Source organism: Tripterygium wilfordii, chromosome 6 (genome assembly GCF_013401445.1).
Source record: "Tripterygium wilfordii isolate XIE 37 chromosome 6, ASM1340144v1, whole genome shotgun sequence".
Taxonomy (NCBI): domain Eukaryota; kingdom Viridiplantae; phylum Streptophyta; class Magnoliopsida; order Celastrales; family Celastraceae; genus Tripterygium; species Tripterygium wilfordii.
This window is the reverse complement of record NC_052237.1, coordinates 11,118,619-11,142,610: the sequence shown is the minus strand read 5'-3', so window position 1 is coordinate 11,142,610 and position 23,992 is coordinate 11,118,619. Positions and strand designations below refer to the sequence as shown.

At 38.0% G+C, this 23,992-nt stretch overlaps 3 protein-coding genes across 8 annotated transcripts; all 3 read left to right on the top strand.

Moving 5' to 3' along the window:
• Nucleotides 1-4,203: 4,203 nt before the first annotated feature.
• On the top strand, nucleotides 4,204-8,322 carry LOC120001066 (probable inactive receptor kinase At5g67200). The gene is made up of 3 exons (XM_038849302.1): nucleotides 4,204-4,358; nucleotides 4,496-7,254; nucleotides 7,626-8,322. The coding sequence occupies exons 2-3, from the start codon at nucleotides 5,733-5,735 to the stop codon at nucleotides 8,195-8,197; spliced, it is 2,094 nt and encodes a 697-aa protein (XP_038705230.1). The 5' UTR covers nucleotides 4,204-4,358; nucleotides 4,496-5,732; the 3' UTR covers nucleotides 8,198-8,322.
• Nucleotides 8,323-9,790: 1,468 nt separating this feature from the next.
• On the top strand, nucleotides 9,791-15,490 carry LOC120000201 (polyadenylate-binding protein 2-like). The gene is made up of 9 exons (XM_038848152.1): nucleotides 9,791-10,034; nucleotides 10,622-10,740; nucleotides 11,487-12,143; nucleotides 12,228-12,305; nucleotides 12,385-12,474; nucleotides 13,847-13,972; nucleotides 14,442-14,618; nucleotides 14,730-14,936; nucleotides 15,047-15,490. The coding sequence occupies exons 1-9, from the start codon at nucleotides 9,791-9,793 to the stop codon at nucleotides 15,290-15,292; spliced, it is 1,944 nt and encodes a 647-aa protein (XP_038704080.1). The 3' UTR covers nucleotides 15,293-15,490.
• A 1,791-nt stretch (nucleotides 15,491-17,281) lies between these two features.
• Nucleotides 17,282-23,926, top strand: LOC120000164 (probable E3 ubiquitin-protein ligase RHG1A). 6 transcript variants are annotated; one of them, XM_038848081.1, is made up of 6 exons: nucleotides 17,282-17,414; nucleotides 19,287-21,064; nucleotides 22,277-22,330; nucleotides 23,099-23,197; nucleotides 23,284-23,424; nucleotides 23,514-23,926. In XM_038848081.1, the coding sequence occupies exons 2-6, from the start codon at nucleotides 19,364-19,366 to the stop codon at nucleotides 23,643-23,645; spliced, it is 2,127 nt and encodes a 708-aa protein (XP_038704009.1). In that variant the 5' UTR covers nucleotides 17,282-17,414; nucleotides 19,287-19,363; the 3' UTR covers nucleotides 23,646-23,926. The 6 variants fall into 6 exon arrangements, with proteins under 6 accessions (XP_038704009.1, XP_038704010.1, XP_038704007.1 ...); XM_038848082.1 differs by lacking the exon at nucleotides 17,282-17,414 and adding an exon at nucleotides 17,536-17,559; XM_038848079.1 differs by lacking the exon at nucleotides 17,282-17,414 and adding an exon at nucleotides 17,538-17,559 and having other exon boundaries at nucleotides 19,249-21,064.
• Nucleotides 23,927-23,992: the final 66 nt, after the last annotated feature.

The following is a 23,992-nucleotide window of genomic DNA, read 5'->3' as shown; positions in this document are numbered from 1 at the left end:
TTGGAGAGACGTGGGCTATTTTGTTTCCATCGACATCAATAATTTCTGGCCTTTCCCTTTCGGGCCTTCCACCGTACTTGGACACTCGCAATTCTTCCATTTTTTTTTTCCATCTTTTCAATTTTTATTTTTCTATCTATTGTTTCTATGAATTTCTATTTTCAATATATTTGATTCAGTGCATTTGATTTTTGAACTCTTTCTTTAAAAAAAAGAAGTCAAATAGACCTGATTATATGCATTTACTCAAGATAATTGAAACTCATAAACATTCAAGCCAACATAAAAATTAAGTACAATCAAGATGATTGAAAAGGAAAAATACAAACACTAATAAATCTAATTTGTTTGACTTAAAATCTTTTTATATAATCTAAGACTCTGTTTGGAGGAGAGGATAAAACTTCGTACGGTATAAAATTATCTTTTAATCAAATTGGTGCTTGGACGATTTTTAAAATGCTTAGGATGATATAACTTTATACAAAAGTAATTCTTATACGATATCGACCGTATAATATTAAATCGCCTCAAACTCATTTTTTATTTTATACAGAGTGCTTAGTATAAAAAATAACATGTCAAATGACAAAAAAGATCATCACTCTCACTTTAATTGAGGGTAATACATACATATTACCACAAATCTTATACTATATAAGTCTAATATCATATTATTTTCAAAAATCGGATAGAATTAATTTATACATGAACTTATATAATGATTAAATTATACATTGGATAATAATATTATACCATCCTATACGGAGATTCAAACCGAGCCTAAATACAATCAATGAGAAAACATCAAAGCTATTAATTTATTACCATCTCATGTTCTCATTATCAAACAAAAATTCAGACTATAATTAATTAATGATTCATATAATCTTGATAATATTATAATGAATTTTTGACTTTTCATATACAATGAATTAAAGTAATACCGACAATGAATTGAATCTTATGATATTTATAGGAGCCCGCGATGGGGTCAGTTTGGACAGATTCATTTTGATTCTTTGGAGTAGTGAGCAGATATAAATAATTTAATTAATCAAGAATGGACAAAATCATTACGCCATTTGATAATGAAAACAACCCTTAGTCCCTTACCAGTTTGATTGAATAGGGGGACCTCAAAGTTGCTTGCTTGCTTCTGCAACTTTACTGCGTTTTCAAAATTGTTTGGTAGCTCATAGCTGACAGCAAACATATACTTAATTACCACTTTTTTTTTGAAAAGAAAATTAATATCTGAAAGATACAGATGATGTTATTTCACCGTTTGAGATATTTTTCCTGCATTTTCATTTTTTTCAAACTTCATTTTTTCTGTGCGGTTGAGGGGTAGCCATGTTGGTAAGCTATTCCGTCAGGATTTCTTTTAAAGTGTGTTTGGATTGAGGGATTTGGGAAGAAGGGAAGAGAAAGGAAATGGAAGGAGGATAATGAAAGGGAAAATACATTTCTCTCACTCATGTTTGGATAGATAAAAAAAGAAAAAAAGAAAAGTTAATTTACTAGTTTATCCTTATTTTTTATTTTTAAGTGTTATCTCCAAGGGTAAAATAGATTTTTAACTTATAAATAACTTAATTAGTAATCTTTTCCCTCCAAATGACTCCATTTTGGGAGGAAATAATTTTGAAAAAAATTTAATGAAATTTTCCTCCCAAATCCCCTCAAATCCCTCCCCGTAATTTTTTATAAACTATCCAAATAAACGAATTGAAAGGAAACTTACTTTTCATTCTCTTTCCTTCCCCTCAAATCCCTCACTTCAAACACACTCTTAATATCTGTTTGTCTGCACCTAAAATAATCTCTAGTTCCCTTCCCCTCAAATCCCTCAATTTAAACACACTCTTAATATATGTTTGTCTATACCTAAAATAATCTCTAGTCATACTCTGACATGTGGCAATATGGGGTCTACCATTGGGTGCTCTCAACGAATCAACAAGCGACACGTGACAATGCATAAAAGATTTTTACACTAATCGTTTATCTATTTTGAAGGGATTATGATTTGTTTTTTCTAGAATTCAGGATTATGCTATCAAAAATCAGGATGTCTGAAGATATATTGTCTAAGAAAGGCTAAAATTTAAGAATTTATCCATGAAATCGTGTCCTTCTATAAAGGTGGCGGTTTGTTAGCAATAAAGTGAGTTTTAACTAGAAGAGCTCACAGAAAGCCAAAAAATCAATGAGTTTGATGTCCATGCGTTCTTGATTTTTCTCAAACATGTTTCCAGCCACTATACTTCAATGGATGACTCAAACTAATCTCATGCACTTTCACAAACAAGTAATTTTCTCAGAGTCATCTACAAAGGAAGACCAGAAATAACAACCGCCAGCCTCAATTGACAACAGCATGCAAGATGCCTGTTATGCACATAAAATCATGTTTATGCACAAAAATTTGCAATTGTTAGGGCAGGTGCATCTTTAATATTTAATTATTATCTTAGAAGAAATATGCATATTTAATATTCTTTTTGTTGGGCCGGGCCCGCATGTCAACAAACCAATAATGAGATATACCGGCCCACAACTATAATATTTCACATCGCCACTACCTATATATGGGCTTTTACAGATTCTTTTTTGTCTTCTTCCGGGATGTGGGTGTGGGATTTGGGGCCCACTTTCGGTCATCGGTTATCGTGGGACCCAGTGAAGTTGACAGTTAAAGAACTAATTAACCGTTGATCCCGAACGAAGAATTAAGAAGCAACTAGTTTATTTAGGGATTCCATGAAGAAATTAAATTAGTTCACGCAACGTAACGTTAGTCTTCCTTCCATATAGATGTTGCATTTTCTATATCACGAATTGGGTCAAAGCTAGGTTACTCACGTCTCAAGCCATCCATAAAAGAGGAGGTTTGGTTCCTAAAGGGAATGAAAACGGGAATAAATGAGATTTGGATTTAGATAGGAATGAGAATGTGATCGGCGGGCGAAGATATTTCCACACAAAACATGCCCAAAAGCTACAAACACTCCATTTCAGGGTTAAAGTCGGAGTCTCTTACGAGACATTTTGTTGACATTTCGAGGGGAGAATGAGGCGAGATAAGGGTGAGAATCACATATTTTATTGTTTGGGATGATGAAATTCCAAACTCATCCTACCTTCATTCCAATGAGTTTTGATATTCAAAAGATTATTATATCCCTTATTAATAAATAATCACAACTATTAAATTAATATATTTTATTCTTATTTTTATGTATAAAAAATTGCGTAATATGAAAATTGTATAGTTCAAATTATAACACTCATACTCACTATTTATTTCATAACAAACATGATAATGTTCGTCTCACGCTCGCCTCACACTCACACTCATTGAATTAACGAGCAAATGCCCCGTTAGACCCTCTAAAATTGTAAATGTTATTTGCCCTTCAAATGTTAAAGACCATAGCCTTCTCAACCACCACAGAGTCTCATGGCTCGACGTGGAAAAGACAAGTCTTGAAAGACACTTTTGCGGCTGTGGAAGACAGAATCGCGTCTAGATTAGTAGGTTTTGTCGTTTTAAAGAACCTGTTTGGGAGATGCAAATAGTAATGGGCTCGTCATAACTTTGGTTGGGCCTTTTGGGCTGGACTAGTCAATTGTCTTTCAATGGCTATAATAAATGCTAAACTGAATTAAGATTTATGCAGAGGCACTCATCCCCCAACTCGCATTTTATCATTCAAAATCGATGTGAACATGGGCTTAGCATACTTAAACTGCATCATCACCATGTGACTCTATGTCGCAGACCAATAGACCATTCCTTTTTTCTACCAATGCACCCATGGGCACGAGCCTCCTATCGTTGTGGGCTTATAGTCATATATGAACATGGGGTGATGGGCACCATCCAATAGTCAAGTCACCGACTCAGAGTAATAGGTACTCGTACATGATGGGACATCATTGGGGGACTATTTTTTTTTTTTTTGCAAATGAATTTTATCTTCTGTTTCAAACAAAAAAAAAATTTTGTTGAATTTATTATACAAAATATTTCACATTTCTGACTTTTTAAAAATTTTATAAAACTTATTTTGATGCACCGGTTAGACTATCTCCGACCTGGGTTGCAAATGGATATGTAAAAGGCCCAGCTGCCATTATCCAAACCCAAACCCAAACCCAAACCCAAACCCAAAAAATAAGGCTCCAACCCAGGTGCTAAATGAGGTTGCATTATGCTACCCTTGGGCTTCAAGATCCAAAATTGCACCTCTTTGCCCGGATGGGAAAAAAGTGGGTTGTCTTCAACAGGTTTTCGTCTATTCTCCTCCCAATACAGATCCGCTGTCACCCTGGTCAAGCTTCCATTCCAGGTTTGTTTGCGTAGATTTCGGTATGGATTTCAAGTTTTCTTTGTTTAATCGTCTTCTATTTGAGATTGTAATCGATCTATTACCTTATTTTCTCCGAAAATCTTCAACTACACTGCGATGGGCATCCGGGGTTTTAGCTTGCGATTTTCATCAAACTCAGGCTTCGAATCAAGTATGAATCGAGCATTGTATACTAGTTCTTTCCAGGTTTTGTTCAAGATTTCGTTGATTGAAAGTTGGTTTGCGAAATAGGGCTTATGATCTCCGTGTGTAGTTTTGTGCAATGGGTTTGTGCTCTTTCTTCATATGTTCATTGTGAACACCTATTGTTTGCTTCTATAATTGATCGAGTGTTAGCTAGTTTATATAATTGAATCATCGAGTGTTGTTGGCGTTCTCTACATTTCTCTGTGGGATCAATCGGAGGTAAATTCTTGACCATCTGAAATTATTAAATAAGTAATTTTTTGATATTTTTTTTAGACAATTCATATATATATTTAACAAGTATAAATAGTATCGGGCCGGAATTACAATGGATATTCAATTTGGACTTTAGTCTTAAATATTTATTTGCATCACCATTATACAACTCCCTATTGCAATCAAAAAAATTTCCAACCCCTAAAGCACAACTATTCATGGATGTAAAATTTAAATTGCATCCCCAATTTTCAACTTATGATTGGAGATGTCTTTATGCACAAATACCCCCAAATCCCTCCCAGTAATTCTCTGTTTGGCCCCTAAAAAATTCTCTGTTTGGGGTAGCGGGACTTGCTAGTTGCTATAGTGTTGCAGCTCCTGACAGCAAGTAATTTTGGTTTTTTTTTTATTTATAAAAAAATCATAAATGTATACTATTTGACAATAAATCTAAATATGTAAATTTTTTATGAATTAAAATTAAAATAATCACTAGATAAAAGTAGAATGTTTTAAATTTATATTTAACGATCTAAATTTTTTTGAACTCGAGACCTCTATGAAATATCAGACACATGAGTGTCATCTGAGCTATTTGTGGTTTTCTTTAATGATTTATATTTGTCATGTACTTTTTCATGTTAAATTTGGTTATTGTATATATATTTTTATTTTATATATATAGTTGGCATTCATTCATTTAAATACTACACATTTATTATAATTTTAATAAAATTGGGCCCAAAATGGGCTCCACCCCTTCCTTTGGCGTGACACTCTTTCCTTCACGTGATTCTGAGCTTACAGTATACTATAGAGTATAGACAGCTGCTACTCAGTTCCAATATGCTTTTGTGATTTGTCACGTGTAGCTCCCATATCCATAAGGACCATAACCCCCTGCCTCTCTGTGCCTCCTTTAGCTGGAGCTTCAAACCCTAACAATGAATGAAATGGACCAATCACACCTCTGCCTCCGAAGACCACAACATACAACATACAGAGTCTGCTGAGAAGTCTACTTTTGCTTCCTCATCTCCTCCAGCAATGGCAACGCCACTACTCAGATGGCTTTTCTTTCACTATTCTATTCTTGTTTTGTCCACGATATCCCTCATAGTAGTTGATTCTGCCTCTCCTGGTGGTTCGCTTAATTTGTTAGAACCCTCGGATGCTGATGCTCTGCTCGCATTCAAATCCAAAGCAGATTTACATGATGGAATCCGGTTCTCGCATCGCACGAGCTTTCACTTCTGTCAATGGCAAGGCGTGCTGTGCCAACAGCACGCAGTGGTCCGTCTGGTTATCGAAAACTTGGATCTCGGTGGCGTTTTCGCCTCTGACACATTGACTCGGCTTGGCCAGCTCCGTGTTCTGAGTCTTCAGAACAACTCGCTCACTGGACCCATCCCGAATCTCTCCGGTTTCGTCAATCTCAAATCCCTCTTTCTCGATCACAACTCCTTTACGGGTACTCTTCCTCCTTCAGTATTGTCCCTTCATCGACTCCGAACCTTGGATGTCTCCTACAACAATCTCACAGGTCCATTACCTGCTCTGTTAACTTCACTGGACCGGATATACTATCTCCGGCTCGAGTGGAACCGGTTCAACGGCACTGTTCCCCCACTGAACCAGTCCTCTCTTGAAATCTTCAACGTTTCAGGGAACAATCTCAGTGGTACAGTACCAGTAACACCTACATTACTTCGATTTGGAGTCTCCTCTTTCTCCATGAACCCTGGTCTTTGCGGCGAAATCATAAATATAGAATGCAACCCTAGCCCTCCATTTTTCAATCCATCGGTTTCGGCAACAGCGCCGCCGCCAAAATCGTTGGCGCTTGGGCAAACCGCAGAGCTCCACGGCGTCGATTTGAGTCGACGGAGTCCAGAGAAGCGCAGAAGGACTGCAGTGATCATCGGGTTCTCGACTGGAGTTTTTGTTCTAATAGGCTCCCTATTCTGCTTCGTTTTCGCAATCAAGAAACAGAGAAAGCAAAATCAAGAGAAGGAATCATCAACTGCCTTGGTAGCAAACGATGCGGCGGCTACGGCCGAAGCCGCGGTTGCAATCCAAGCAGAGCAAGAGAATGAGCTGGAAGAGAAGGTCAAGAGAGTGCAAGGACTGCAATTGGAGAAGAGTGGGAGTTTAATGTTCTGCGCGGGTGAGGCACAGCTGTATACGCTGGAGCATCTAATGAGAGCTTCGGCAGAGTTCCTAGGGAGAGGGACGATTGGGACGACATACAAGGCCGTGCTTGATAACCGTCTGATCGTGAGCGTTAAACGGCTTGATGCGAATAAATTGGCAGGTACAAGCAAGGAAACATTTCAGAGTCACATGGAATCCGTCGGTGGACTCCGGCATCCAAATTTGGTTCCTCTTAGAGCGTATTTTCAGGCCAGAGAAGAGAGGTTACTCATCTACGATTACCAGCCCAACGGCAGTCTCTTCTCTCTCATGCACGGTAAGTAACCTCCTTCGCACTCATATTTTTGCATCAAGATATTATCCGCCTTGGGTTCCTACTCTCCCCTCACGGATAGTTTGACCACTTACTTTCTCTTCCTACCTCCACGAGGTCATGAGTTCGAGAGGTGGGGCGGGATATTTTGAACAGTATTTTTGGATGCAAAAATCGGATTCACGGTTGGAATAGTATGATTCGCTTTGTCTAGTCGTATTCACGGGCCTACTGGACACCAGGAATCTTGCGCTGATTGGGAATTAACCAAGTCCTCGTGAAATTGATTTCTGCTGCAGGGCCCATTTGAATACACAATGTTCGGTTATTTGTTTCTCTAACAAAACTGTATGTATGTGTGTGTGCATGTGCAGGTTCAAAATCAACGAGAGCAAGGCCACTGCATTGGACATCATGCTTGAAAATAGCAGAGGACATAGCGCAAGGTCTCTCCTACATTCACCAAGCATGGAGGCTTGTCCATGGCAATCTCAAGTCCTCCAACGTCCTCCTGGGGCCTGACTTCGAGGCCTGTGTTGTCGACTATTGCCTTGCAGCCCTCGCAGTTTCAGACAATGATGTCCCTGAAGCTGCTGCCTCATCGTACAAAGCTCCTGAAACTCGCAATTCAAACCACCAAGCAACTGCTAAATCCGATGTCTATTCATATGGAGTTCTGCTGCTGGAGCTCTTAACAGGGAAGACTCCGTCGCAACACCCGCATTTGGTGCCTGAAGAAATGGTGAGTTGGGTTAGGGCGGGTAGGGGGGATGATGGTGGGGATGATGATAGACTTGTAATGCTTATTGAGGTGGCCGTGGCTTGTAGTTTGACGTCTCCAGAGCAGAGGCCCACTATGTGGCAAGTATTGAAGATGTTACAGGAGATTAAAGAGGCTGTGGCCATGGAGGATTCTGAATTGGACCCACATTCTGGGTTGTCATGAATTATTGTTGTACCACGATGTGATTTATGCATAGATAACAGAAATTGACATGTAGTAGTAATATGAATTATTGACATTTGTATTCGCAGCTACTCTTATCTTATATTCTAACCAATATGAGTGGTGCTTTCGAAAACACAAAAAAAAAAAAAAAAAAAAAAAAGAACACTATTATGGGATATCAATAATTGGCCACAATTGTCAAAATGAGGTGCTGTAAATTCATGATCGATTCAAAGTTTGTGGAGGCGAGATTTGTTACTGGTTTAGTGTTTCTAGAGTTGTTGTCCAGATGGGGGTTTAATCGTTTGAACACCTCGGGTATGTGAAGTGGTAGATGGGCCTAATTGGACGTTTTGAATCTAGGAAGGTTGAAGATCTGTCCGGACTATTGATAGGGGTGTCCGAACAGTTGTGGTAGAAATCAGGTCTAGAAGAGTTAGGTGTCCAGACGATTGACGCTTTGCATTATTTTTTCTATAAACATAAGACTTGTTTTTCTAGGGCTGTAACCTAATTTTCTATTGTTTTGTTTCTCTGGGTTTGAGAGGTAATTGAGAGAGTAAAGAGGATAACTTTGCAATAATCTCTTAGGGTTCAATTGGATTCAAAGGGAGAGAGAATTGAGTATGTAGCTATAACAATTTGTTACGTAATGGATTTTCACAATGTCCATAATTTTTCCTCCGATCTGGGAGGTTTTCCACATATATTATTGTGTTGATTGTGTTATTTTTCTCTGTTTCAATTTCTCTACCGTTATGTTGATATTTCTATGAGCATCTTGGGCAAATTTCCCAACATCTTCTGATTTGGTTGACGACTTCTTGGAGTTTAAGTGTGAAAGGGAAGCCCATAATGCACTAGGGGGCTTTGTAATAAGAGATTCGTGTCGTTATATCGGAAGCCCAGAAGATGACAAGCCCAAAGAAATTAAAGCCCTGATACCATTAAAGCTTGTTGGGCCATTGACTAGTTTTACGTGTTGGGTTTACGATTGACTTGAATGTGTACTCCGAGTCCGACAACTGGCTTCTGATCCGAACTTCTAGTCTACATTCAATCCACTCTTCGAAGAAACAAACCAAGAGAGACTCGATCACATCTCGCATGATCAATCGCTGTGTCCATCTGACGGTCCAAAACAAACATTACAATCAAACTAGGGTTTCTTCTCCCGAGACCTTAATTATAAAACCCGCACAGTGACGCCTGAACCGGTGCGGTGCAGTTTGTTCTGCCCTCCCACTCTCTCCTTAAAAAATACCAAAAATATTCTCTCTGTTATTTGCTCCGTCTCGTCGCTCGTCGATCTGCTGTTAGTCCGACGATTTTATCCCAATTTTCTCGCCTTTTCTTTCCGATTCTACAGTCCTTATTGCAGAAAAGAAAAAAAAATCTCAAAATTTACGTTACATCGTACATTAGGTCTTTCTGTTCGAGGCTATTGGGGTTGTCGGAGTTTTGAGTTATAATTCTGTTGTTTGTTGTTCTCTCTTTACTCTTTTCTTCCATTAAGGAGAGGAGAGGGAATTGGGACTGAAGTAAAGAGAATTCTGAAGGGTTTTTGTTCGTCTCCTTGTGTTTGGTAAGATGGCGCAACTTCAAGTGCAGCATCAGGCTCCAGTACCGGCACCGAATGGTGTGGCGGCGGCGGCGAACCAGTTTGTGGCAACCTCTCTGTATGTTGGAGATCTTGATCAGAGCGTGACCGACTCACAGCTCTATGATCTCTTCAGCCAGGTTGGCCAGGTCATGTCAGTTAGGGTTTGTAGGGACTTGACCACCCACCGATCTCTGGGATATGGTTATGTCAACTACAGCAACACTCAGGATGGTCAGTATTCTTTATTGTGTACCAATGTTTAAAAATTTGCGGATTTTTTTTTTACCTTTTTTCCCTTGTATTTGGCGTGTTAAAATATGATCTTGGGTTATCCAATGTTGATATTGACGAAGAATTGCTGGTGAATGTGACATGTTTTGAATCAGAATATTAAAGTTGATGATGCTGTTTTTGATCAATTTCGGTTGGAGGCTTATGTGATCACGGACACCCTAGTCTCCCAACCATCCTTTGTGCCAACATTATCAAACCCTGGCACTTGATGATTTTGCATTGCCTCAACTTGAATGTGGTGTTATCACAATTTTAATGTATTAGACTGATATGTCAACTTGAATTGTATCTGGTATTACTGCTCCATCCATGTTTTTGTGATTACAATAGACGGTTTATTTGATACTGTTAGCACTGATAATTACCAAAATCGAGCCAGGTGTTATTGTGGGATATACGAGTCAATCTCTATGCTCTCTGTCCCTTTTGAGGGTATATGGATCATCGCCTCATTGGGGCGCTACTTTTGCTGGTTTATATTTTATTTTGTTTTATTAATCAGTTTTTGTTTCTCCTGTCTACAGCTGCAAGGGCTATGGACGTACTGAACTTCACTCCGCTCAATAGCAGACCAATTAGGGTCATGTATTCTCATCGGGACCCTAGTGTCCGTAAGAGTGGGGCTGGGAATATATTCATCAAGGTAATTTTTTATTGTTCAACTCTTTTTAAAAGTTGTGCAAGATGGTAGATCTAGAAAATAGATTAAGGGGGGCTTGGTTTGATGGCGTAGTTAGGAATTTATAGGAGGGGAACCAAAGGCTGCTCCCGTGTTTTTTTAAGGTTATTTATTGAAAAGTGACCGAAAATAAGTAAATATATATATAATCATTAAATTTCACATCACAAATGTTAAGGGTTAGGTTTCCTGCACTACTCTAATAGACTAATAAATAAACGTACAAATGTTAGATTAGGATTCTAGCACGTTGCATTGGTGTTTTCTACACAACTATTTTGGACCTTTTAGTTCTGTCTACCTATACAGCCATAGTTGGTAGCACTCTTCTTTGCTGAGGAATATGCTGTTAAGATTTAAGGGAATTTTCAATATGTTATAAATAATTAAGTTGTGGACCAGTCAAAGGGTTTCATAGTTTTTGTCTTGATTACTTTTCTCCCCTTCTTGAAGGTGTCTTAAGACTTTCATCCACATTGATTGTATGTTTTATGTATTTTTAGAACCTGAACCTCTAAACATCTTTTAGAGGTAGGTTGCATCTTCAGAAGTATCATTTTGAATTATTTTTTGGCGTAATCATGATTGTTTTTGCTATACGCAAACATTTCTTTTAGTGCTGAATTTCAGAGCTCTCTTTTTATTGTCTTTTTTTTTTATTATTTCCTTGCTGTTCAAAATTCATTCTTGTATTTTGTGTTGGGGTGCAGAATCTTGACAAAGCTATTGACCACAAAGCTTTACATGATACATTTTCTTCATTTGGGACCATTCTTTCTTGCAAGATAGCTACTGATTCTTCTGGTCAATCTAAAGGCTATGGTTTTGTTCAATTTGAAAATGAAGTGTCTGCACAGACTGCGATAGATAAGTTGAACGGCATGCTTCTAAATGATAAGCAAGTGTATGTTGGACAGTTTCTCCGCAAGCAGGAACGAGAAAGTAGTTTGAGTAAATTAAAATTTAATAATGTTTATGTGAAAAATCTATGCGAGTCAACAGCTGATGAGGATCTGAAGAAATTTTTTGGTGAATATGGACCAATTACAAGTGCTGTAGTCATGAAGGATAGAGATGGAAAGTCAAAATGTTTTGGGTTTGTCAACTTTGAAAATGCTGATGATGCTGCTAAATCTGTTGAAGCACTTAATGGCAAGAAGTTTGATGACAAGGAATGGTATGTTGGAAAAGCCCAGAAAAAAAATGAAAGAGAGATGGAACTAAAGGGGAAGTTTGAACAGAGTGTTAAGGTAACTGTAGACAAGTATCAAGGGATGAATTTGTATATTAAGAATTTGGATGATAGCATCAATGATGAAAAACTAAAGGAATTATTCTCTGAGTTTGGTACAATCACTTCATGCAAGGTGCGTAAATATGTTCCTCTTACGTTACTAATTAAATTTCTGTGAGACTTTTGTTTGTTGAATTGAGCATAGTTTCCTTTACAGGTTATGTGCGACGCCAGTGGTATTAGTAAAGGTTCTGGATTTGTTGCCTTCTCTTCTCCTGAAGAAGCGTCTCGGGCCGTGAGTTTAGAACCTTTTGGTTTCTATAATTAGTCGAATTACTTGAATAGCTAATGACATATTTACCATACAATTACAGCTTGCTGACATGAATGGAAAAATGGTTGTTAGCAAACCACTCTATGTTGCATTGGCGCAGCGGAAAGAAGAGAGGAGAGCAAGGCTACAGGTAACATTTTCTGAAAAAGGTGGTTGTGGCTTGGAGTTAAAAGTGTTCTTTATGAAAGTTACTGTTATCTAGTACTATACCAATGCAGAAGTTCAGATGGCAAACTTTTTTTGCTTTGTTTCTTTATATTCTATTCCTCTCCTCTACCCTTTTAAAGGAATGTGGTGTTTGTTACTTTTTTTTTGTTGGTGTTGGTGTTGTTTTGTTGTTTTATTTTTTTGGTTCTTCAGAGTTCAGGATGACTGAAATTCTTGAACTTGCTTGCTTAGTTTGCAATGCAACCATGCCCTATTGTAGCAACAGTTTAATACCGGCTTGGAGATGTATTATACCCACAAAGACATTCGTATTTTGATATTGCTTACTGGCTTTATAGTGGTTTACAGACAAACATGTATTTTGAAGGCGGAGGCTAACTTGGTGCTTGGATACTTTTAAATCTATGAAACTGTTTTGGTCATTTTCAATGACTTGATCACATTTTCGAAGACTGCAGCTGCTTTCGGCCTATATAATGAATTAGAGATGATTAATTTAGTTTCATCAGGCCCATGCAATAATTAGAAACACAGTTGATCTGGAGCTGCTGGACCATCTTTTAGTTTGTATTAAAAAAAAGTGTTGAAAATTGGAAGAGGCTCACTATGTCTTTGCTTCTGACTGAAGAAATGAAAGCCCAATCCGGCAATGCCCTAGGAAATGTGATCATTACATTTATGAAGTCACTATAAGAGAACTTTCTATTGTAAATAATGTTTTTGATAATCTTGCTTTTCTATCACTTTCCATAATCTGGTGAACATATTCCCAGTATTCCTGTTGAAAGTTGAAACTGATTTTCCAGACTATAGCTGAGCCATTTATTTTGCAGCATTTATTGATGAGAGAGTTGTTAGTTGCTCAGATGTTTCAATTTGTGAGCTGAATGTTTGTGTAAATGCTTTGATTCCATCTCAAAACTTCTATTAGTATTTAATACTTTGGTGTGAATGATTTGGTCTTTTTTTTTGTATCATTTTTTAATCTAGACTTCCCATCAATATTGAGATCAATAGATTGTTTTTTTTCTTACTATATTTATCATTGAAAATATCTTGACTTAATCTTTTTATGTTACATAATGCCCATGCAAATATTGATGTTTCTCGTGCTCCATTTTTTCCCTTGTTATTTCCTAACTTCATTTTTTTTGCATTTGTCATACATATAATTGCGTTTGATATATCGAGTGGCAGAGTGAGTGCTGTTTGTTTTTTTTGTTGTGGAGCTTGAGCTGCACTTTAGCTAGAAATTGTGTATACCTTCCTATTTTCTCTTTTCTAGCTGTTTTTATTCAGGCACAATTTTACTCTATAAACTGTGTTTGTTTTAGGCACAATTTTCCCAAATGAGACCTATTGCCATGACTCCTCGTATGCCAATGTATCCACCTGGTGGCCCAGGGCTTGGTCAACATTTTGTGTATGGGCAAGCACCTCCAGCTATGATTCATCCACAAGTAAGTTTCAGCATTATTAATATTGTTCTTGTTATTGTTAGGATTACTGTTCTTGATGATTCTTAATACCTAATATAGTTTTCCAGCCTTCATCTTTTGTGCTGTGGTTCGGTTTCTTCAAGTTTCTAGTGTATCTCATATTTTATATTTGAACCTTTCAGAGTTCATACGGGAAGTATATCTGCATTCTTTAATTGTTTTAAAAAATTCTTTACATTGTATGTTGTTATATTTCTTCATGCGCTAAATTCAAAGTAGGTGGCATAAATTTAAAGTAATGACAAAGTTAGGTAGATGATTTTGGTTTCAAATTAAATCTTATCGTAGGGGTAAACGACATTCTTACCCCAGTTGGTTCTCCGCAACAGTAAATTGCTTCTATCATCACTCATAACGAAGTTGAGTTGCAATGTGCACTTCAGTTATTCTGGAAAAGCTAATTTATTGTCTTCCTTAAATGTTTATTTAGGCTGGGTTTGGCTATCAGCAGCAGCTTGTTCCTGGAATGAGGCCAGGTGGGGGGCCGATGCCAAACTTCTTCGTTTCAATGGTCCAGCAGGGTCAGCAGGGCCAGAGACCAGGGGGGCGACGTGGATCAGGACCTGTGCAACAACCTCAGCAACCTGTCCCACTTATGCAGCAGCAGGTTTGTGGAATCTTAATCCTGATATTCTCATGCTCAGCATTTTCCCTTATTCTACAATATCTGTTGTTAGTTGTTACTTGTGTGATAAATTTTTTTTTTTGCACCTTTCAGATGATGCCTAGGGGGGGACGCTCATACCGTTACCTGCCTGGTCGCGACATGCCTGATGTTCAAGTGCCAGGTGTTGCTGGAGGGATGCTTTCTGTTCCATACAACATGGGTGGCATGCCAATGAGAGATTCTCCAGTAGGAAAACCTCTGCCTATTACGGCATTGGCTTCTGCCCTAGCAAATGCAACACCTGAACAGCAGAGGACGGTGGGCACTTTTCCCTTTCCATTTTCTATGCTCAAGTTTCGTGTAGTTTGCCGTGGTATTTTCTAGTTCATTAGCATAATGTTTTGTTCTGGGGTTTTGTGGATGGGCAGATGTTGGGTGAAAGTCTATACCCCCTTGTGGACCAGTTGGAGCATGAAGCTGCGGCCAAGGTCACAGGCATGCTTCTGGAGATGGACCAGACCGAGGTTTTACATCTGCTTGAGTCGCCTGATGCTTTGAAGGCGAAAGTTGCAGAGGCCATGGAGGTCCTGAGGACTGTCGCTGCTCAGCAGCAGGCAAACAATCAAGCTGATCAGCTTGCCTCACTCTCCTTGAATGAAAATCTTGTCTCTTGAGTAATGACGTGCTGACTTTACTTAATTAGAATGGACTTTACTTTCTTTGGCAAACATTATATTTCTTTACCTTTTGAAATTTGGTTATCATACTCTTTATCCAAGATTCCTAGTATTTGCTTGGAAAGTAGGATGTGGATTTTTCTTGAATTTGTGGTGAACTTCATTTGCATTATTTTGAACATAAATTTTCCCCCCTTTTCAAGTTTTAACCCACAAGAAGTTAAATTTTTCTCGCCTAATGTCTTTCTCAATCAGTCAACAAGTCTTATAGGTAGTGGTCTATTGGGCATCAACAAGCCCATGTGTGGGTAGTGGTTAGGCTTGTGTGGTTGGTTGATGAATGTATGAGCCTGTTAGGTATATGTATGGACACGTATTTGGTCTGGTCCATCCTTTTTAGTGGCAGAATCATCATATCTTATCTTGATACTCATATATGTATCAACGGTCGGTCTAAATGGGCTGGTGTTGTAAGAAAATGCAAAGCAAAGCAACTAAGTTTGAAAGGAAAACAAAAGGAAACGAGGCAGGCACACCCAAAAGACAATTGTAGGAAACTAGAAAGGCCCATGACAGAGATGTGAACGACAATTGTAGAACCTGCATATATGGGAAAGGTCCTTATTTAGGAATTTTACCAACCTTTTAAAGCAAACACAATAAAATATAACGCTATTTGTTAAATTGCCCACCTAAAAGTATACCGACATAGGCATTCAAAACGTTCCCTACTTAAACTTTGCATGTCCCAATTTTAACCATTAGTATTTTTACTTTATTTGTTTCGAATTTTATCCATTAGAGGAAGGTCAAATATTTTTTTTAAAATAATCAAGAAACCACCTAGCTCAGCATGTCCTTCGTACAGGTAAGTGGACGTAAATCCCTAGTTATCACATTAGTTCGTAACATGCTAACGACGTAAGATTTGGTCGAAATCCATGTGGATGAAATGAAACTCGTAACTCTTTCTTGTATTTCCTAATTGGTTCGAACTTCAACTTTTACGCGGCATACCGACGCAACAGTCCGTTGTATGCCCATAGATATAACCAATTGAGTTCTCATTCCGTTATTGCATCCTCAAAATAAGATACCAAAATAATCACGTGTTATTTATTTTTAAATTTTAACCATAAGAGGATGGCCAAAATAAGATACCAAGGCAACCATAATTGAGAAACCACCCAGCTCAGCATGTCTTTCAGACAGCTAAGTGAGCGTAAATCTCTAGTTGTCAGAACAGCTCGCAATATGTTAACGACGTAAGATTTGGCCGAAATCCATGTGGATGAAATAAGACTCGTAACTCTTTCCTGTATTTCCTAATTGGTTTGAACTTCAAATTTTACGCGGCATATCGACGAACAATCCATCGTACGCTCATAGATAAAACTAACTGAGTTCTCACTCCGTTATTGGATCCTCAAAATAAGATACCAAGATAATCATGTGTTATTTATTTTTAAATCTTAACCATAAGAGGAAATAAGATACCAAGATAATCACGTGTTATTTATTTTTAAATCTTAACCATAAGAGGATGACCAAAATAAGATACCAAGGCAACCATATTGAGAAATCACCCAACTCAACATGTCCTTCAAACAACTATGGACGTAAATCTCTAGTTGTCAGAACAGCTCCCAACATGCTAACGACGTAAGATTTGGACGAAATACATGTGGATGAAATGAGACTCGTAACTCTTTCCTGTATTTCCTAATTGGTTAGAACTTCAAATTTTATGCGGCATACCTACCGACGCAACAACCCATCGTATACTTATAGATATAACAAACTGAGTTTTCACTCCGTTATCGGAACCTCAAAATAAGATAGCAAGACAATCATGTGTTATTTATTTTTAAATTTTAACCATAAGAGGATGGCCAAAATAAGATACCAAGGCAACATAAATCCAAGTCATCACATTTGCGGATCCCATAAGGATTACACGCCTAAAACAGAGTAGAGAAGACACGTTGCAATTACCATTTCTTTTCCTCGAAAACAAAACAGCTCACAAGGGCCAGGCAAGGCAAGGCAAGGGGGCCGGTGCTTTGGCGTGAAAGAAGATGGAAACAAAGCAAGAATGGTATTCAATACGGCGCACATCGTGAGACTTTTTTTTCTTTCCCCTTAATTATTATTGAAATAATAAAGAAATAGGAGTTATTTTTTTGTGAATGGAGTTACACTTGTGCATGTAAAGGAAAGGAAAGAAAAATCAGAAGAGGCAGACGGAGACGCGGAACCATTTGGTAAGCGGCCCAAGAGGGGGCAACAAGGATACCCTTTTAGTCTTCGCATTGTTCGTTCTCCCTTCCTCTCTGTGATTGGGTCTGTGGGTGATGGGTCATTTTGTAAATTAAATATTACTGTCCTCTTTTAATCTCTTCTTTATTCACCTTCTGTTTGCCCAATCTCAAACACCAGACTCTCTTCCCTATTCCTCTCCCCATTGTTTTTTTTTTTTTTGGTTTTTCTCTCTGTTTATCTGAGGGAAAAACGCTGGAATTTTCATCCTCGTGTCTAAATCCCTTTGTTATAGATCGATCAGGCAGTTTGGCCTCCATCGGTTAGGTAAGCTGCTCGGATTGGTTTCTAGACTTCCAATTTTCTTTTTTTCTTTTTTTCCTCTGAGTTTGATCGTTGATGATGAATATATGAAGCGGATTATGTTTGTTTTTGGTGGGTTTTCTGTTTTGTTTTGTTTTCTTTTCCTCTCTCTCTTTTGGGTTAGCTCTCTATTTAGCTGCGAACCTGGGAATTTTTGACAATGTTAAGTTCTCTATTTTCCTGCTGCTGCTGCTTTTGTACGGCGGATTTGTTATGGGTTTTTTGTTTTCTGAATTATTGATTGATTTTTAGAGCTGTCTGTTGCAAGCTTATTTGTTGTTTGATCGAAATTTTGAATGGATGTGGCTCATGGATTCCTTTGTATGGCTGTTTTTTTTTTTATGTATCGGACCTTGAAGAATTTGATGTTTATTAATCTCATGTCATCCGTTACATATTTGGTGTTTGCCTCTCAACTTTCACGTGTTCCTGATACAAAGCTTTTACCTTTAACTTGTATCACTTGATTATGGCAGAGATTTTATGTCTTTTTGTAGATTTTGATATTTTTCTGTTGGGTGCCTTATTTGGTGGTACTTGATTGATTTCCTTGACCTGTTGCCTTTTCATGATTTAGTTTTTTTGGTGCTTTGTACTCAGAGACTTAGATTATAGTTGGAAATGTATGCAAGATTAGGATAATACACTCGTCCTGATTGTTAGCATGTATTGACTTCAAGGTTATTTGTTGAGTCATGAGTGCAATTCTGCGATTACAATTCGTTGTCTTTGATGATTTTTAAAGTTTATTGTGGCCTAGTAGATTCTCCAGTTTACTGCATTGGTTGTCATGCTGCTTCTGTCAGGGATTTTAACAATTATTCTTACTGATAATTTGGTTTTGATGTGTTCTTATTTTTTTCTGTTACTTACTCTTTTTTGTATTACAATTTTTTGCAGCCTGGACATTTTTTTTTCATCTATCCATTCTTTGCTTGGAAATCTCTTACTTACGGAAATTATATTTATGTGTGACATGTTCTTTGAATGAACTGATGAAATTTGGATGAAATGTGTCTATTCAGAGCTAAAAGAATTTAATTTTAGTTTTTGGTATTGTATCCTGCATTTGTGATGGTTCCACTGCATTGATGCAAAATTTGAAGCTTTAGAGCCCATATAAGACTACTTAAGTATTGCTCCAAACATAAGTTATTTGAGTGATGTGGTTCTGTATTTCTGAGAACACAAGAAACACATTCACAAGCATAACTTTAAAGAAGTGCATGAATGTCACGGGTTCCTTTCTAGTTGCCATACCTGTTCCTGATAACAATTTTATCAACATATTTGAGTTTGCTCATTGCTTCTATATGGGTGCACTGTTGCAGGTTTTGCTGACTACGTCAGTGTTGCTTCACTGTTGCAGGACTGAAGTGTTCCAGACAATTGGTGTTGGAATAAGCTTACCTTAGAGTTTTTCAAAGGATATTTGTATTGGCCCTAATGCAAGAGCAAAGGGAAAGGGGTACTATTGGTTCCTTGCCAGAAATTCTGGAATTCAGCCATGGATCTACATCAGGTAATCCTGTTGTAAACCAGCCAATTTGCTGGAATAATATACCGAGTCCTGTTGGAAATCGTATGCCAAACTATATGCTAGCACCTAATTCGGATGTTGCATATGTGAGTGCTATTAATCAAGAACGACAAAACTTGAGTGGATGGAGCTTAGGTGAACCAAATTTCAGTGGCTCACAAAATGAGGTCAGTCGTGGTGTGCAGAAAAGGGAAAATGAATTGTCATCTTCAGCTACTGCTCATGGTGGGACTGTTCTAAGGTCGGCAGAATGGCAATGTGATCCACCTAATGTTCTTTCTCTGGGAAGTGTCAATATGAACCCTCTGTTTTTGCGCAGTTCCAATTCTGATGGACTTCCGCAGAATCTCAACTTAAATGCAGATTTGGGTGGTAATGATCATCAGGCTTCAGAATTTCTCAATCTAAATAAGTCTAGCGGATCAGTAAGTGAGCATATTCAACTTGCTGGCAGTTCCAATTCATTTCTGCCTCCCTCAGGAAGTGGTGGATATTTGGTTCAAGAAAATGATGACAGACCTAACTGTTCATTGGATGGTCGCCGTGCTTCCTGCAAAAGGAAGGCTCTTGAAGGAAGTGTTGGGCAGTCCTCTATGGATGGAAGTGCTAACTACCTTCAGCGTACAGAAAGCAGTTTATGGCATGTCGATTCCGGTCGCTATAATGAGGGAACCAGTTTGAGTATTTCTTCTCCTCCAGAACAATCAAACCCAAGACATTGTGCAAGAGCTTCTGACACTGTTTCTGGTTCAATGGTGACAGGAAGTGCTGAAGGCTCCCGCAGAAATTTCCGTCTCAGGATCAACCCTCCAAATCAGCAGGAACCTACCCCCCTCACATTACCTTCAACAGGGAATGCTGTGAGGTATTCAAGTACTTCAACTTCCCAGCAATCTTCTAGACTTATTCCAGTTGATCACTCTTTGGACTTGAGGTCAGCTTCAGCCTCCGATACTGCTATCTTTCAGAGCCAGTCTACTGTAATCCGAGTTCCACCTATGCTGCAAAATGTGCAACCATTTGGGTGGAATGAAAGCTCCAGCTCTAGAGCAATTACTTCAGCAAATGCTTTTGTTTCCAACGATAGGAACACTGTTCGACTTGGGGGAGTGAGCTCAAGGAGTAGAGCCAGAAACATCCAGGAACATCCTTTGTTTGTTCCAGCAACTGAGTTGAGGAGTAGAAACCAAACAACTAGAAATTTAACTGATGTACATACAAATATTCCTGGTAATGTTCGTTCTACAGCTACGGCTAGCTCAAGTTCAGGTGTCCATCGGTTACCTGCTCCTCACTGGGGACCTCATCCCCATCCCCATCCAGCTTCGAGAAATACAAGATTATTGCCAGAATATGTTTGTCAATCATTATTTTCTTCCGTAGCTGCTGACTCGGGAGGCCAAAATAACTCTTTACTACATTCTGCTGCCCCTTCCTCAGATGAGAGGGCACTTCCATCTGGGGCTGTTAACCATGGGCACCATCGCTTGAACTCAAGGTCAATGTCATGGATGGAGAGACAAGGTGATGGTGCACTTGGAATTCCCTATCCATTGCGTACTTTGGCTTCTGCCGGTGAAGGAAGAAGCAGGCTTGTTGTATCCGAGGTTAGTTCTGTAACCCTCCAATTTATTGCTACCGCTTTTGACAGAAGGATAACCATGATTTCTATGACATTCAGGACTTAGTGCCGGTATAGCATTGCTGATGTTCATTGAAAATCTCTTAAAGATTTATTAGCTGTTTCTGTAAGCTTTGAAAAATAGTTGATTGTAATCAAAAGCTGCATTTAAAGTCTTCTGTAAAAGTTTAACAAAAAGTACTTATACCTACTCAAAAGACCGAGGTAATGATACAGTTCACATGATTTTTTGTTTAAGAGTATAATTTGGAGTATGACTTTAGATTATATTCAATAAGCAGAGATTTGCTTTAAAATAGTCCCTACTTTCGAAAAAATCAGTAATAAGCCTTAGTAGTTTTTGATACAAGTACTATTCTTTTTGGGAATAATTAGAAGCAGGTAAGAGTGGGCAATGCTAATCTCATTCTTTGTCCCAATGCAATTTTGAACTGTTAAGTTCTCAACTTCTTATTCAAAAGAAACATCTTTCATTTTTCACATCATGCCATGAAGTCTTTTAACTTTTACATAGCTTCTGTTTGAGAATTTTGGGTATAACGTAAACGATGTGTTCCTTTTCTACTTCCTCACTTTTATTAACTTTATTTAAACACGGTAGTGCCTTGATCTCAAGCTGGCTTGATTTGAAGTATGCTGCATCTTTTGCATCATGCCATCAGACATGTCTAATCTTATGTGAAATGTTGATTCTTAGATGTGAAGAAACATTCACTTGTTTAATCAAATCTCCTGTGCCATATCTGAAGAATACATCATACTCAAAATTTTCTACTCGAGTTAGAGTTACTCCTGTCAATGCTTCCACTTGGCATAAGTACACTTAGAAATCCATGGCTTCTTTTTTTTTTGGCATTATTTACTGCTTTTTGACGGAATACCTAGTGGTTGTTGTATGGAATATAATATCTGTTGTTATAGAATATGAGATCGTAATTCTAGTTCATTGGTCTTAGGGAAAAGGCATATCAACCAAATGACTATATATAATACTGATAATAATTTAAGAACCAAGATCTATGTGCCATCAAGCCAATTTTTGCTTCACAAGTTAGTAAGTTACTCAGTTAATATTTTGTACTACCTGCCTTTTCTTCCCGAATCATTGTTTAATGAGCTTGCTAACTAGGCATTCAGTAGTATCTGGTGTTAATTATGCATTTATTTGTTCCTGAAGCAGATTCGAAATGTCTTGGATCTTATGCGCAGAGGCGAGAACATACGATTTGAGGTTAGTTATTTTGCATTTTTCGATTCCATTGAATTTGGTCAGTAATGCATGTTATCAAATTGAAAATTAAAGAAGGAGGCTCAAAAGACATTGATGGGTGTGATAAAAAGTAATAGACACACTATTGTACTACTCAGTGCAAAAGAATTATATTTGGTTGTTTGAAAGTTGATGTTGTCTGAGTTGATGTGGGAATACGTGGGCTTTGTTAAAAGAGGTCCAGTCACATATTACTTGCAGACAATTATGGTAGCATAACCTGTTTATGTTACACAATGCATGATACTTGGGAATGGATGCAAAACAGGGTTTAGCTAGCTGCACCATAATTAGGAGCTAAGAAAGCAAGAGGGACATCTAATTGCCCGTGCTTAGAACTAGGAAAGGGAAAAACAGGGCATGTGCACTGTTAAAGATGAGGAGGAGCGATGGGCCATATGATTGACTGTTTACTGTTTATTGTTAAAATATAAGAAAAGAAGTCATCTTAATTAATTGGCTGTTTATTATTCCAAATAGCAATATGTTTCGTTATTTACTTTTTTTTGAATGTTAAGTCAATTAGGCACAAAGAACGTTCTGAGAAATTACGAGGAATATGATTCGTCGTTAATTAAACTAATGTGGGTGGCCTGTTTTCTCAAATATGTAGCTGCTGTAAATTCCAAGTTATGAAATTGAATGCGGTTGTTGTTCACAGATGAATGAATCAGTTTTGCATCCAGAGAACCATTATATGAAGTTAACATGCTGCTCTTCTTGTGTCAGGATGTCATGCTTCTTAACCAATCGGTAATTTTTGGGGGTGCTGATCTCCATGATAGGCACAGGGATATGCGGCTTGATGTTGACAATATGTCCTATGAGGTAAAGTATAACCAGAAAGATCTTCACCCTTGCTTCTCTTTCACTGAATATTGGTCTCCTTAATTCCTTATAATTTGTTATTATAGGAATTATTAGCACTGGAGGAGCGCATTGGCGATGTGAGTACTGGACTGAGTGAAGAAATCACACTGAACCAACTGAAACAGCGCAAATTTTCTCCTGCTGTAGGTATTCAGCAGGAGAACGAGCCATGCTGCGTTTGCCAGGTAAAAGGACGAAACCCACACGCCATTCCCTCGTAAAGGACTCTTAAATTTTTCAGTCATTAAATCAAATTTTTTTGGTTCATTCACAGGAGGAGTATAATGGCGGAGAAGATATTGGAACGTTGGATTGTGGACATGATTTTCATGCTGAATGTATCAAAGAGTGGCTGAAGCACAAGAATTTGTGCCCCATATGCAAAACAACGGGGCTGGCTAAATAATGCAGCAGCCATATTATATAGGAAGGAACAAACAATCTCTCCTCAGATTGGATTATTCTGAGTCCTGACTATTTGGTGATTGCCATGCAACCAACTAAACCTATATCCTTATTTAAACTTTTGCCGCTATTGCATGGCATCGCAGCACCATTCACCCAGAGACTAGCATTTTTTTTGGGTTTGAAAAATTGAAGCCAAAAAATACATTGGTGGTGGCTGTTGCCATTGGCTTTAAGAAGTGGGATTTCTGAACTTTTGTTTCAATCAATTTATTTTATGCATCTTATATTTTTTTTGATAATTTGGGATGTCGAGTTTATGCCTTGTGGATACCTCAATCGGTTGGT

Coding starts and splice junctions, on each gene's coding strand:
- LOC120001066 (XM_038849302.1), top strand. CDS start 5,733: ATGAAATGGACCAATCACACCTCTGCCTCCGAAGACCACAACATACAA. Junction 7,255..7,625: donor TCTCTTCTCTCTCATGCACG/GTAAGTAACCTC, acceptor GTGCATGTGCAG/GTTCAAAATCAACGAGAGCA.
- LOC120000201 (XM_038848152.1), top strand. CDS start 9,791: ATGGCGCAACTTCAAGTGCAGCATCAGGCTCCAGTACCGGCACCGAAT. Junction 10,741..11,486: donor CTGGGAATATATTCATCAAG/GTAATTTTTTAT, acceptor GTTGGGGTGCAG/AATCTTGACAAAGCTATTGA. Junction 13,973..14,441: donor CAGCTATGATTCATCCACAA/GTAAGTTTCAGC, acceptor ATGTTTATTTAG/GCTGGGTTTGGCTATCAGCA.
- LOC120000164 (XM_038848081.1), top strand. CDS start 19,364: ATGCAAGAGCAAAGGGAAAGGGGTACTATTGGTTCCTTGCCAGAAATT. Junction 22,331..23,098: donor GCGAGAACATACGATTTGAG/GTTAGTTATTTT, acceptor TTCTTGTGTCAG/GATGTCATGCTTCTTAACCA. Junction 23,198..23,283: donor TTGACAATATGTCCTATGAG/GTAAAGTATAAC, acceptor TTGTTATTATAG/GAATTATTAGCACTGGAGGA.